General features: G+C 42.6%; 1 protein-coding gene across 8 annotated transcripts in view; it reads left to right on the top strand.

The window, feature by feature from the left end:
- The window catches only part of DGKG (diacylglycerol kinase gamma), a 201,404-nt gene that overhangs the window by 59,989 nt on the left and 125,889 nt on the right, over positions 1–15,526 (top strand). For 7 of the 8 annotated variants that reach the window (XR_012507846.1, XR_012507847.1, XR_006726462.2 and 4 more), the window contains exons 6-9: positions 6,320–6,490; positions 8,997–9,046; positions 12,401–12,475; positions 13,193–13,315. Coding sequence is in view for 5 of the 8 variants with exons in the window: in XM_045519746.2 (XP_045375702.2) it covers positions 6,320–6,490; positions 8,997–9,046; positions 12,401–12,475; positions 13,193–13,315 (419 nt within the window). In the remaining 3 variants the exon portion in view is untranslated. The remainder of the gene's footprint in view (positions 1–6,319; positions 6,491–8,996; positions 9,047–12,400; positions 12,476–13,192; positions 13,316–15,526) is intronic. The other variant, XM_010959201.3, reaches the window with a different exon arrangement.

Raw genomic sequence — 15,526 nt, forward strand, 5'->3', positions numbered from 1 at the left:
AATAGTAGCTGGAGCATTGTAAATGTTCGATAAATATTAGCAGTTTTATTCAGGCCACCCTCCAAAAGTACACCCTACTGTTACCTTGTCATGTCTGCCAAGATCTCCTTCAGTCTGCACCCTCAGTCTCCAGATGTATCAGTTGGGCATTCTCTTCTCATGGGAGGACTTTTAAATACTGTCTCCCTCCCAGGTTGGTCTTGGAGCTTCAAATACAGAGACTCAGAGAAACAGGCCTTAATTCCTGTGCATTATTGTTTGGAAAATATTGATATACATTAGTGAATTCCAGCTCTTGGGATGTGCTCAGGGGATAAAAAATGCAGTTTTATTGTATCTGACTATATATATCCTATGTATATGTATACACATACATACATGCATACATACATGGAAGTATAGATAAGAGATAATACAACTGAGTGAGAATTAATTGTAACAGGAATCTAAGATGCAAGAATTTCTTCAAGTGGATAATAGATATTGTTCTAATCTTTTTTCCAGTCATGGCAAAAAGGACAACTAGAGGATTATAGAGTTCTCAGTGTACAACTGAAGAACTGGTGAGATCAAAAGTTCACTCGGGAGGGTGGGTATAGCTCAGTGGTAGAGTGCATGCTTAGCATACATGAAGTCCTGGGTTCAATCTTCAGTACCTCTATTTAAAAAAAAAAAAAAAGCAAGAAGGACATTTAGATTTAAAAGGAAAAATTCACTCCAGATGGAAAGCAGAACAAGGTTGGGAAAGGAGAATTGCCTCTGGACCATAAGCTTAGCAAATACCAGGCTTCTCATAGAGCTCCAGAAAGCAAGGACTGAGAGCATCGGTGCCTTCTGGAGGCCTTCAGGGACACTGCAAGACTCTACAAAGTATAGGCTCACCCACCCCTCTGCCCAGCATCTCACCCAGACATGCTAGGTCCATGGCCCCTTGGTTAAATGGATTAAAGTTATAAGTCTTAAATCTTATGTGGAATAGAGGAGGCGTGTTATGACATAAATCATTCTCATGGTGGAAAGAAAAAGGTCAAACTGGAAGCTTTGAGATTCTAAATTCTCAGCAAGAAAATCAACTGTGAAAAGTGTCTGGACCCAAATTCTTTGCGCAGAGACCTTCTAAGTGTCTGGAACTTCAAGAGGAACCTGAGAGAAGTTATTCTGCATCCCCTGAGGTTCCAAGTTGTCTGGGCAGGATTTTTTTTTAGTGATTGAAGTTTCTAAGATACCAAGGAAGGACTTAGTGGGGATGTGACAGTTGAGAAAAAGTAATCTATGATGATAATAGGCCTTGGCTGTGCTTGTATCTGTATCATTCTGGGTCTGAGAGCAACTTCCAGAGACTTCCTCGCACTGTTTTCCTATGCATGGGAGTGTCAGTCTCATGGGTCTAGTCATGAAAGGGCAGTTACCTGACTCCTGGCCCAGGGAGGTGTATAGCATTTTTTAATCTTCTTCTGTGACTTGAGATTTAAAGTAGAAAATCCTTCTCCTGTTAGGCCATCTTCCACGGATGTCTTAATTAGACACCCCTGTTCACCAGAAGCAAGAATGTAGGGACAGGTGGACACCACAGGGAGGGGCCTCTGTCAGCAAGGAAGAGCCAAGTTCTGGAGTCACCTTAGATCAGGCCATCTGTTGAAAATACCACCCTTTTCCTGTTGCCCAAGTGGAAACCAGAGGAAGAAACTAGATTCTCTTTTGATGGGGCCTGTTTAGGCCTATCAGATCAATCTCCAAGCTCCGATCAAAACAGCCCACTGTAAGAAATGATTGGATCCATAAACACAGCATAGAGGGACTTTCACTGAGTTCAGACATCAGCTCAGAGACTTGAGCAGTCTGTCATTGTCAGGATTTCAGCTCAGGAAAAGCTGAATTCACCCTTCCCTGAATGCCCAGGACAAAGTGGGACAAACAATGTGAACTTCATCCTCCTGGTTTTTCAGTTCTTCAGACTGTTGAGATGTTTCAGCAACTTGGAAGATATAGAGTCTTGAGGAAAGTCCCTCAAGTTTTTCCTTATTTTTTCCTAATTATAAAAGTAACCCAATGTAAAAAATTTGAAGGGTACAAAAAAACTAAAGAAACAACAAAATCACCTATAATCTACCAGTGCAATTATGCATGCATATGCACACATGTATCCTTGTAGGTTTTTTCCCATAATTTTTTTACAGGATTAGAATCAGACTGTATACATATAATTTTGGATCTAGCTTTGTTTTTCATTTCACATTATATTCACATTTTTCATGTCATTCAAGACTTTTGGTGACTATCAACTTTAATGCAAGTCTGTCTTTTAATAGATGAGAAAACTGAGGTTGGGTGTGGCGAGTAAGCCTACTTGGGCAAGATCACACATCATTTAGCACAAACCCAGTTTTCTGCCTCTATCTTGGTGCTCTTTCCACTAAGCCATACAGCCCAACTGGAAAGCAAGAAGTAATATAGAGACTTTGTGTCTAGAAGGTGTTAGTCTTTTATTACTGCGGGACCCTGAAGGATGTTGGCACCTGATAGAACCTCTTCTCTGGAAGAGGGTGGTCCCTGAGGAATGTGCTCAGATGACTGTAGCTTAGGGGTATTTCACACAGGGCAGCATGAGGAGGTGGGACACCAGTGAGACTATGTGCCACTCTGTCTTTCTGGGCCCAGCAGTTCCACTGCTGGACTGAACAGTAGACCTCAACAAAGGCTAGAACAATGGCTCAAGATCCAGTCACAGCTCTGGTAACCAAAGGATCTTTGGAAAAGAACGGCAATCTCTAGGTCCATCCATGTTGCTGCAAATGGCATTATTTAATTATTTTTTATGACTTAAGTAGTATTCCTCTGTGTGTGTGTGCGCACGCACGTGTGCGCGCGCATGCGCACATGGGTGCCTATACACACCACGACATCTTTATCCATTCATCTGTCAATGGATATTTAGGCTGCTTCCATGTCTTGGCTATCGTAAATAGTGTTTCCATGAACATTGGGGTGCATGTATCTTTTCTAATTACAGCTTTCATATTTTCTGGATATATGCCCAGGAGTGGAATTGCTGGATCATATTACTCTATTTTTAGTTTTTTAGGGAGCCTCCATACCATTCTCCATAGAGACTTCACCAGTTCACATTCCCAACAGTGTAGGAGTTCCCTTTTCTCCACACCCTCTCCAGCATTTATTATTTGTAGATTTTTCAATGAAGGCATCCTGACTGGTATGAGGTGGTGGTACCTCACTATAATTTTGACTTCCATTTCTCTAATAATTAGCAATAATCTGTTCATGTGCCTGTTGGCTATCTGTATATCTTCTTTGGAGAAATGTCTATTTAGGTCTTCTGCCCATTTTTGATTGAGTTTATTTTTTGTTATGGAATTCTATTAGCTTTTTGTATATTTTGGAAATTAAGCCCTTGCTGACACATAGTTTGCAAACATTTTCTCCCAGTCCATAGGCTGTCTTTTAGTTTTGTTTATGGTTTCCTCTGCTGTGCAAAAGTTTTTAAATTTGATTAGGTCTCATTTGTTTACTTTTGCTTTTATGTCTATCGCCTTGGGAGACTGAAGTGAAAAAACATTGCTACAATTTGTGTCAGAGAATGTTTCGCCTATGTTCTCTTCTGGTTTTATGGTGTCATGACATATTTAAGTCTTTAAGTTGTTTTGAGTTTATTTTTGTATATGGTGTGAGAGTGTTCTAACTTCATTGATTTACATGCAGCTGTCCAGCTTTCCCAACACTGCTTGCTGAAGAGATTGTCTTTTCACCATTGTGTATTCTTCTCTACCTTGCAGAAGATTAATTGACCACAGGTGTATGAGTTTATTTCTGGGCTCTCTATTCTGTTCCATTGATCTATATGTCTGTTTTTGTGCCAATATCATTATGTTTTGATTACTGTAGCTCTTTAGTATTATCTGAAGTCTGGGAGGGTTAATCCTCCAGCTTTGTTCTTTATTCTCAGAATTGCTTTGGCAAGTCTGGGTCTTTTGTGGTTCCGTATAAATTTTAGGATTATTTGTTCTAGTTCTGTGAAAAATGTCATGGGTAGTTTGATAGGGATCACATTAAATCTGTAGATTCCTTTGGTAGTAGGCCGTTTTAACAATGTTAAGTCTTCCAATTTAAGAGCATGGCATATCTTTCCATTTCTTTGAATCATCTTCAGTTTCCTTTATCAGTGTTTTATAGTTCTCAGTGTATAGGTCTTTCAACTCCTGGTTAGGTTTATTCCTAGGTTTGTTTTTGTTTTTGTTTTTGTTTTTGTTTTGACATGATTTTAAATGGGATTTTTTTTTTTTTACTTTCTCTTTCTGAGATTAGTGTAAAGAAATGCAACAGCTTTATGTGTATTAATCTTGTATGCTGCTACCTTGCTGAATTCATTTATTCTAATAGTTTTTGTGTGGAGTCTTCAGGTTCTATATAGAACATTACGTCATCAGCATATAATGACTTTTGTTTTAAAATACCTTTGTTAAAACACAGTTGACATAAAATGAATTGCACATGTTTAAAATGTACAATTAATAAGTTTTTATCTCCATATACACCCATAAAATCAGCACCACATCATTATAATGAAGATATCCGCCAGCCCCAAAAGTTTCCCATTTATAATCCCTTTCTCCCAGCCTCCCTACCCACCCACCTCCATCTCCGTACAGCCACTGATCTGCTTGCTGTCACTGTTGACTAGATTACATTTTCTAGATTTTATATAAGAAGAATGATACAGTATGTACTTTTTTCATGTGACTTCTTTCACTCAGCATAATAATTTTAAAATTCATCCATATTGTTGCGTGTATCATAATTAACATATTTTATTGCTGATTAGTATTTCAGTATATAGGTAGATATTCCACAGTTTGTTTACCCATTCACCTATTGATGGACATTAGGGTTGTTTCCAGTTTGGGGCTGGAATATGAATGAAATAAAATATGAATATTGTTCATATTTTCTTGCTTCTTTGCAATATTTTATTGAATGCCAGACATTGAAAATTTTACATTGTTGTTTAATAGATGTTATATCTTTTTGCAACCCACTGAGGGTCTTGTCCAGTAGGAAGTTATTTCCAAAGGCCTGATCCTTTGAGACTTTAGGATGAAGCTGCCTTTTCCTTGTTCTGCAGCTCTGTTTCATGGCTTCCATCCTGGTCTCCTCACAGGGCCCTTTGTAACACACAGGGTGTGCCAATGACCTTTGGTCTCCCCCACGGTCCATCTGGGTGATGGCCAGCTCCCGTCTCAGACCACAGCCTTACCCCTCGGACCTGGTAGGCTTTCATTTAGCACAGCTCTGTCAGCCTGCAGTGACTGTTTGCCATTGCTTGGCACTTTGGTTCTCTGAATGAAGAGTGTACTGGTGGCATTGCCTTCCCCAGTAGGCATTATTGTCCAGACTGTCTCTCCCTCTGCCTGTGACTTCAGCACTATTACTTGGTGGTGCAATACTTAGGTTGGATTTTCCACTGCCAGTCAATCTTCTTTTCACTGTTTCCTGTGTTTTCTGTGAGTTGAACCTCTTGTTTGATATTGAGATCATTTCTGATGGACATGGGTATTGTCAGGCTGGGGAGAGAGAGGGAGCTCTTAAAGTGCCTCAAAAAAATATACTGTACACAGTAAAATATAGGTGCCTGGTTTTCTGGTTGGTAATAATGTCGTATTTCTTAACCAGAGGAAAGAGACAGTTTCCCTACCTATGAGAAGGAAAATTTCAGAGGGAAAACTTACTCTATTCCTATGGTATGATAACCTGCTTTCTTTATACACTGATTAGGCTTTCAATAAGACAAAATTCTTCCTAGTTTACAGAAATTAATTGATTATCAATCCCAGTTTTCTCTTCTGAACTTTCATCTTTTTATTTATCTTTAAATACATTAGAGAAGAAAATTGTGAGAAGGGGTATATTGGCAAATAACCAATAGTCTGAATTTTTGGAATCCCAGCCAAAAATACCTCTATAGATGGGGTGTGTTCCCCCCCCAAATTAGGCTAAATGACATTAGCTATTAGCTATTGACATTATTAAGAATCACTATCATCTTTTCTGAAAATGTACACAGCATAGGTGAATTTCTTATAAAGCCATAGACTCTTAAAAAGACTCAGAATGGGCTTCATTCAGAGAATATGTACTCTACAAACTGGATTTCTAGGGCCACCAATTTGACTGTATCTATGTAACCGACGCTTTTGAAGACACTTATAGAAAATTCTTGCCTCTGCCATGAAAAGGATGGGGCAACAAAGGGTTTCATATTTACTAAACATTGTGTCCTTAGATGCTTTCCTTTTGCTTGTTGCAGAATCAAAGATGACCGAGAAGCAAGTGCCAGCTAAAGACCAAGCGGCTGCGACCCCTCTGGGAAACCCTGTTGTTCAGTCTCCAGGCTCAGAATCCCCCACAGTGTACCTGAAGGACGTCGTGTGTTACCTGTCCCTGCTGGAGATGGGGAGACCTCAGGATAAGCTAGAGTGTACGTATGCACCCTGTCAAGGGGCTTTGACTTTTTCCTAGAGGAAGAGCTAGTGTCCTGTCCATCATTCTAAACGTGCTGGAGATTGATCTGGGATCCAGAGGTAGGTCCTGCCTCCATGGGGGAGGTTTTCTGCCCTGTCACCAGCAGTAACATGTATATTTCCTAGAATCTGCCTTGGGACACAGTAGCTGTTGTATAGTGTGGGAAGTGCATTTGAAATCTTGGTATTGAAAACCAGGAGCTGGAAAAGGAAGGGGTCTCTGCAAAGGGTGAACACTCCCTTTCTTTGCTGGCAGGATTTCTGGAAAGCCTCCAATCAGAAAGCTGCTGCCTCCTCTTAGCAGATTTTTCAAGGGAGGATTTTCAACTTCTGTCTTCCTTCCCCTATTCCATGTCCAAGCAACACTTGAAATATGAGGAATCCATATTTTTTTTTCTTGAGATCTCATCAACCTCTATCTTGTTAAAGCTTATTTCCAATTCTTCACCCACCTGCCTCTCCACCCCAAGTGTTGTGGCCTCTAGAGAATGAGGGCTAGTTAAATATGGGAGTCGAGCTGAGTTTCAAAAGCATGTCTTCAGGAGGAGAATAATAACTGGGGGCAGAAAGGAAAGCCTATAGTGACTGAAACAGCCCGCAGTCTTGGACATGAGTCACTTCAGGGATGGTCTCACTGGCCTCTGTGAGCCTGCAGGCAAACTTTTTATAACATGATGGGACCTTGTTAAAAAATAGATACTGTTTTGGCTTCTCTTGGGATCTTAGTAGACACTGAGGGGAAAGCATATATATTATAGAAAAAGTCAAAATTCCAGCTAACACGCAGACGAGTCAACAAATCTTAAGCAGTAGCAAGGAAAAATCTGGCAAAGGTTAACCCTTGCCAAAACCAAAATGAAACAGTTTGCTCACTAGCCAAGCTTAAAGGCTCCCCCATAGATGTCAGGTGTTAACAATTGCAGGTCTTAACTGCTAATTTGGAAGCAGATGTACCAGGTTTCTGGCTAATGTTAAAAGTGAAATGTCATATTATTTCCCACATTCAGTTAGATTTGGGGTTTCAGGTGTGATATTTGTTCATAACTATGGGAGAGGATGTGGCAGATTCTTCATAGTAGTGCCTTGCAGTCTGAGTCTTGTCATGGCAATAAAAAGAAACTGCATTTTTTAGAGCTTTTTATTGTGGAAAATTTCAAACATAGACAAAAGTAGAGAGTACAATGAACTTCCATGTACTTGTCAGCCACCGTCAACAATTACCAGCTTATAGTCAGTCAAGTTTTTTTATACCTCCCACTCCTTCCCTCTGCCCCAGATTGTTTTGAAGCAAATTCCAAACATCATATAATTTCATCTGTAAATATTTCAGTACGTACCTCTAAAATATAACTTTTTCTTAAATAGAACCACAGTACCATGGTCACATCTGAAGAAAAGGATTCCTTACAGTTAGCAAATATTCAGTCAGGATTCATTATTTTCCCATAGTTGGGAAACAATTCAAACATTGTTTGTTTGAGTCAGGATCCAAGTAAGGTCCAGGCATTGCTACTGGTTACTGTGTCTCTTCAGTCTCTTTTAATCTTTTGCTTATTTTTTTTCCTTACAATTTTTTGTTGCAGAAGCTTGGTCATTTGTCTTGTAAAGTTTTCTTTGTTTTTTTTTTAATTAAACCAAATAAATCCAAATCCTCCCTGATTTTAGTGATCAAAAACAAATTAAGCTTTAAAAAAAAATAACCAAACATGTATTTTTGGGGAAATGATGGCCTGAAATCCTACCTATCATCAATGTAAATAATAATAATAACTCATCATTGAACACCTTATTTTTGCTAAGCACTTTAAATGCATTATCTCATTAACCACAGACCATCAACATTCACAATAACCCTAGAAAGTCGACATGATTATTCTCATTTTACATATAAGAAAGCACATAAAAGTTAAATGACTTGCCCAAGGCCCTGGATGCTTATTCACGCATTCTCATTTTATCCCTCATGCACAGTAGGACATGCTAGAGCCACTGGGGCCCAGGGTCTGGGGGCATCACTAGGGCAAAGATCTGTCATTACATCATGCATCCACCTGTTTGGTGAGTTAGCCTTGTATGCCGAGTGTCTCTCACCCGGACACTCAGAGGAGTCACAAAGAATCTAAATCCCATGACCTTACTTTTAAACAACTTAAACTCCAACCAGAGACGCACCACTGAATAAACATGAAGTACAGAGATGCTACGGGGACTCACACTCATGACCCAGATCTCATTAGCCACAGAGTTATTGCTTAGACAATTCCAGAAGGCAGGTGGCTTGGTTCTCCCTTTTCCCACCCTCTCTGTAAAGAAGTCAGACTCCTTGCCCTGGAGGGTGGGTGAGCTGGCTGCAACAGACTTCGCCCCAGTGATGGTCTGAACTGGAAACTGGCCGCAGCAAAGTCTCAGCCCATCCATGGTGCCTGAAGGACACCTCAAGCCTCACCTCTGTGTTTTTTGCAGTCATGTTTCGTCTCTATGATTCAGATGAGAACGGTCTCCTGGACCAAGCGGTAAGCTCTCCAAATATCCCTCCAAGATCCAAGAAAGGCTGGGGGAGAGGGGAGCAGGTGAAGGGAGAGTCTGGTAAAGGGAAAACTCTCAGTTCCATCTTCATAGGAATAGCAATGTCTCACTATGGGCCACAGAGATGAGTAGAACCCCCCAGATTCTAATTCTAAAGAGCCAGCCCGGAGAGATTGAACTCCAGGTTGCCTTTTCATTCCAGAAGCCCAAATGGCAAAATCTCAGATTGGGGAAATGAGATTTACTATCTCATCTAGTTTAACTTCCCAACTGGTTCAGAAACCCCCCTGCAATTTCCTGCTGGAGGCCAGGGGCAGAGGGGAGGAGGTGGGGGGAGGCACTGAGACCAGGGCAGGAGGGCAGGAGGAAGGTAGGTAACAGCTGGTGTGCTTTGCCAACCCCCTTTGTCTTCCTCTCATACCCCGGGGGCACTAGTTCCAGGAGCCTGGCTCTGTCTGCTCTGAGCACAGGAGCCCCTCCCACTGCACCTGGGAAAGCCTGGGTCTGGCCCACACCTCCCCTCAGGAGGAGGCAGGGATAGGTCAGGGGTCACGGGGTTAGAAGAAGGATGGAAAAGAAAGAAGGCAGAAAGGGGAGAAGGCAAATCGAACCAGATAGGCCCCGTCCTTGTGACTGGCAGTGTCAGAGATGGGGCTCATTAATGGAAAGGCTCTGAGGTTGAAGTGCCTGGGGCTGAGTCAGACCAGAGAAAGGAAGAAAGGGAACACATCCACTAGACCAGCCACACCGTCATCGTCCCAGTTCCTTCGGAACTCCAGAGCGTCTTTAAGGGATGCCTGCAGCCACAGGGCAGTGCTGTCAATGTTGGGTCATGTGAGGGAACCACCAGAGAATCACACTCTCGAGCATTTGATCAACACATAATTATTGAGTTTCTAGTGTATGTCAGGCACTGTTCGAAGACCTGGGGATTTATCAGTAGCCAACGGAGAAAAATCCAGGCCCTCGTGGTGCTTTCCTTCTGGTGCAGACACACACACTGAAAAGTGTAGTAAAATATGTTAGATAGAGATGTGTGCTAGCGGAAAATAAAGGAGGGAGAGGAGACGTTGGGGGAGCTGCAGTTTAAGCTGGAGGAGCCAAGGAAGGTCTCCCTGAGGAGAGGACATCTGAACAGAGACTTTAAGGAAGTGAGAGGGTGAGTCACAGGGATGTCTAGAGAAAGCACCTTCCAGGCAGAGTGCAAAGGTCCTGAGGGGTGCCTGGAATGGTAGCAGATTAATTAGGAGGCCAGAGTGACTGGAGCAGAAGGACTAAACGAATCAGGTCGGAGTGCATAATGGGAAATGAGATCAGAAAAGTAATGAGAAGGGGCATTTGCAAAGCATTATCAAGCCTTACAGGCGACTGAAAAGGTTTTCTCTCTTACTCTGGAGAAACAGAGAACCACTGCAGATTTTGAGCAGAGGAGTGATGTGGTTGACTTAGGTTCTAACCGATCGCTCTAGCTGCTGTGCTGAGTCTAGACTGTAGCGATGCAAGCAGGGATCCAGATAGGAGGCTATTAAAATAAACAAGACAAGAAATGATGGTAACTTAACACCGGGGTGGCAGCATTGCAGGTGGTAAGAAGTGGTTAAATTCTGGATCTGTTTGGAAGCTAACATTGGTGGACTGAAGTGAGTCTCAAAATAGTCCTCTCTTTCAACATCCCACCAAAACTCCCTGGCGGTTGGATGCCCAGTCTGTTTGTTAACACTCCCAGTAACGGGGAGTTCATCCCCTACCTTAGAATAGCTGCTCCTCTGCTGTGGATGACTGTTAGAGAGGGCGTGCTCCCTGCCCAAGACGCATCTGTGGTCTGACAGGGAAATCTTCAATACAAAAACTGAGTATATCCTCCCCTCCCCGTCCCCCAACTCAATAGAGAGATCAAAATAGGCCAACCCTCAAATCCTCCTTCCCTCCATCCTCAGCTCACTTCTGCCCTCTGTGGCTGACCAGGACAGCTGACCGATAGAATACCAATTCTATACAATAGGCATTCGCGTATTGGACAGTACTATCACATCTTCCCTAAAATCTTTTTCAAGCTCAAATTTCCTAATTCCTACACTGTTCCTAATAAAGCAGGCTTAACTATCCACTCTGGCCAAGCTCTGATTTGTCAATGCCATTCTTACTATAAGGCACAGGACTGAACCCACTCCTCCAAGACGCTTTAAGTATCCACATCTGGGGAACTAATTCTTCCTGAAACCTTCCCGCTCTGCTTCCTGAAAATGCCCGCCCATTTACACAGCCCGAGATTGAGTCTTATTCCTGAATCACATTGTTTTCTCACGTTGAATCTGGGACTTAACCAGATTCACAAGCTCTTTTCTGTTGGAACTTCTGCCAACCCCTATGCCCACCTCTCTGCCCACTTCCTTACCCCTGTCTACTGCCTCATCTGCAGTTTTGCAATGGGTTAGTTTCTAATTTAAATGAAATACAATTTTTAAAAATCCCTGTTAGGTTTTAGCATGCTTGTTTTGACCTAGCATTCTACCTCGTGGAAGAATTTAAACCTTGCTTCAGTTCTCCAATGTGTATCCCCAAATCAACCTTACTATGAACTATCTTAGGTGGTGCCCAAGACATGCAAATGCTTCCTTGGTCCAGTATGTTTCAGTGGGACTCTCAGTGCACTGATTCATTAGCATCCAACAATTCTGTGAGATTTTAGATGGAGCCTGGCCTTGGAACCAAACAAAAGGCTCACTCATTAGGCAAACATACCCTTCATGAATTTCCTGTTCCCAGAATCCTGGGCTCGGGGCTGGACATGATACAAAGGAAACAAAGGAGATGCCAAAAGGAATCTGAATCATAGTGCCTGAGAAGGGACCAACACAGTGGCCCTACATCCAACTGACACTGACCCCTCAGGGGTAGAGATGGATCCCAAGTTGCTAAAGCTGTGAGAATGAGGTGTGGGGAAAGGGGGAGGAGAGAAGTGTCTTGGTTTGTAAGTATTTGTGGGAGCTACGATCACAAAGAAGGAGAAAACAGGAGTGCTTTCTATTCTAAGTGAAAGCACAGAATAGGGGAAGGAAGGTGGGTGCAGGTGGGTCCAGGAGGAGGTCAGTGTTCAGTGAGCTTTCTGCGGATCTCTGGCTCATCCACGGTCTGTGCTGCTTGTGAGCAGCTACTCTCTGCTGAGCTTTGTGGTCAAGGCAGAAATAAAGAGCAAAAACAGTGAGCTTGTGATGAAAGGCCAGTATCTGGCAGCAGCTGCTTCTCCCACCCCGCCCTGCCCATCTTCCCAAGGGGTTGGATTTTGAGTCTTGCTCTTGAAAACACATCTTCAGTTGGCTTCTCCCCTTGATGTTTTCTAGGAGATGGATCATATCGTCAACCAAATGCTGCACATTGCCCAGTATCTCGAGTGGGATCCCACGGAGCTAAGGCCTGTGAGTTTCCAGAAGCATGGGGTGTCTTCTAAGTGAGCTTCCAAGATGAGAGGGGGAGTTGGAAACAGATGTTTACTGTGCAAGGCTCTCCCAGACTCATCTTACAGGCGGCTTCCCTGGGGTCCTACGCTTGGACCTCCCACTTCTCTGACAGGAAAAATCAGAGGCAGCAGGGAAAAATGTAGACTAGATCAAATACCTAGTAGTACCCCTAATTTTTTCACCAGAGCTAAATATTTGTAACAGTTCATGGATCAAAGAATTAAGAGCTAGAAAGAATTTTAAAGGTTTTTCTCAATCATCAGATAATACTAATATTAATGATATTATTAATTGTAGATAATATTAATAATAATTATATTTGAGGGCTTCTGTGAGTCTGATATTCTCTTTGGCATTTTATATACGTTTTCTCTAATCCTCACTACAGTGCTGCAAACATAGCCACGCTAGTTGCATTTTACAGATGAGCAAAGCAGGACCCAGACAGTCGGAGTGGCAGCCCAAGGTCACAGAGTTAGTTAGGACGGGGCAGAGCCAGGCCTGGAACCCTGTTCTCCTCACCTGCATTTGCTTCCTCCCTGCTCCACTCACTCTGAGTTATAGGGAAAAGGGGGAAAACACAAGCCAGAAAACACAGAACAAAAGAGAAAGAAGAGGGAGGGGAGGGCACAGAGAGGTCGAGGATGAAAGTCTGTGGCTCTGTGGATTCCGCAGATACTGAAGGAGATGTTACAAGGGATGGACTACGACCGGGACGGCTTTGTGTCTCTCCAGGAGTGGGTCCACGGAGGGATGACCACCATCCCATTGCTGGTCCTCCTGGGCATGGACGACTCTGTAAGTGGCAAGCTTGAGCTCAAACATCTCTTGCCTTTCAGAAACATCAGGCTCCATGTGGAGGTCAATATGCTTGGCTTCTGCCCCAGACAATGGAAACCCCATATTCTCTAGGCCAGCCCCAAAGTCCTCTCTTTTTACTTAATAGTACCTGAAATACATTCATTAATTTGACAAGCATTTATTCAATCATTACTAAATAAAGATACTGTTCTGAGGGCTGCAAGGGGACACAGATACAATATTCACCCACCGGAAGCTTATGCTCAGCCAGGCCAAGGCCGGAAAACATTCAAAGAAGAATTCCATCTTTTCTACACGTTTGGTTTAAAAATGCTGAGAGTTGAGGAAGGAAAAAAGGAAAGGAAGAAAGGAAGAAAAAAATTCCGATCTGAGGTGAATGTGTTAAATTATGATATCTTCTTTAACAATCAAAACAACCAGATGAGGTAGATTATCTTTTTTACCCATTCATACAGACGGAAAACTGAGATTCTGAGCCAGGAGAGCCAGGGGAAGAGCCAGCATTTATTTGTACTTGACTCCAAAATCTGCACTTTCTAATGCCCCACACTTAGGAGTGAGCCCGGTGGAAGAAACCGTGGAGGGTGTCTGCCCTGACTCTGAAGGATGCGTGGGATTCTGATATCCCAGTCTTGAGATAAACAGCAAGTGGAAGGGCCTAGGATATTTGATCTGGCTCTCAAGGATGGGTGTGATTTGGATGGTAGAAGAGAGAGTTTGTGGCCAGAAGAATAGCTTGATCAAAGGTCCAAATGGAAGAAAGTTCAGGATGTATCAAACTTCCCAGTGCGATCAGCCTAGGAAATACACGTAGAGGTTTAGTGTGAAATTGCTGGTTGCATGTGCCTGCATCTGACCTAGTCTGCTTATTTACCATGAGAAGTAGCTTCCATACACGAGGTAGGAAAGATTAAAAACTAGAAGTACAAATGGTGACGTTAGCACTTACCAGGCCAAGTCACACAAGTTGCGTGACAGCATCTGTTTGAGAGTACGGAGTCAAGAGAGAGGAACAGAACAGGAAGCTCAGGGGGTCAGCCTCTAGCTGACATTCTTGCCCGTAATGTGTCCATCTGACGGTTCTGCAATTCAGGACTAAAGCTGAGCCTTCATTCCCAGCACTCAAGGAGACTAAGAATCCTGCAGTTATCTCACAGCCTGCCCAGTTCTTCCCAAGTGCTAATTAGAAATCAAGGAACCAGGATCTACACACTCCCTTTTTGTTCCCTTCTTAAAACCCTAGGAGGTCAGAGTTGGAAGAGACCTTGGTGATCCCTGATTTACCCCCTTGATTTTTCATACTGAGGTCCAGAGAGGTAACAGTGCCTGCCCATGGACATACACCTAGTTAGTACCAGAGGCCACCTTCCATATTCAGTAACAGCAGACTTCTCATGCAGTGATTCCTTACCAAGAACCTACTGTGTGCAAGAGCCCCCGTGAGCTAGGACCTGGGGGTGCTCAGATAAGTAAGATATACTTCCAGCTATCACTCCTCAAGATTATATCTGCCTGAGAGTGGAAGTTCTGCTTGAGTGCTGTTTCAACACACCTGTTTTTTCTCTGAAACATGAGAATAGAAATGAGAGATTTTAATCACAAGGAACCAATTTCTAGTTCTAGTTCCTATTTTGGACTTGCTGAGACCAAAGTGCCACCAGCCCTTTGCTTGGAGAGGATCCCCCTGTTTTACGGCTGGAAGAGGGAGAGACAGTTTCTTTAACATTCTCCCCAGTGTCTCCCCCCTATGCCAGATCAGCCTTCTAGAAAACCATACTTTAAAAAAAAAAGAAAAGAAAACCGTATTTTATATCAGGGAAATGCAAACAAAAAGCAAATATGTGTTTGGTTTTTAATAATGAAATTTTTTATGTGTTTATTTGAAAATATGCACTGAATTAAAAGTTTTTACATGTAATATTTTGGTACTAGAGAAAACATTCCTCGGTGTCTTAAAAGTCACATTGCTTGTTTGGCTTTTTTCAAAACCCACATATGGCCACTGAAAAGTCTGGGGATCTCTGAATGGGGTATATGAGAAATGATCTGTCTCCCAGGGAAACTGCAGCTTCAGCATAAAACCTGGCATGCACAAGGAAGGTGACTCCCACGCCCTGCGGCCTCCCACGTGCAGAAATGAAAGAGCCACACGATGGCGCTATAACCCAAGCAGAAATGTTAACTTCA

The sequence above is a fragment of the Camelus bactrianus genome, chromosome 1 (genome assembly GCF_048773025.1).
Source record: "Camelus bactrianus isolate YW-2024 breed Bactrian camel chromosome 1, ASM4877302v1, whole genome shotgun sequence".
In the NCBI taxonomy this organism is placed as follows: Eukaryota; Metazoa; Chordata; class Mammalia; order Artiodactyla; family Camelidae; genus Camelus; species Camelus bactrianus.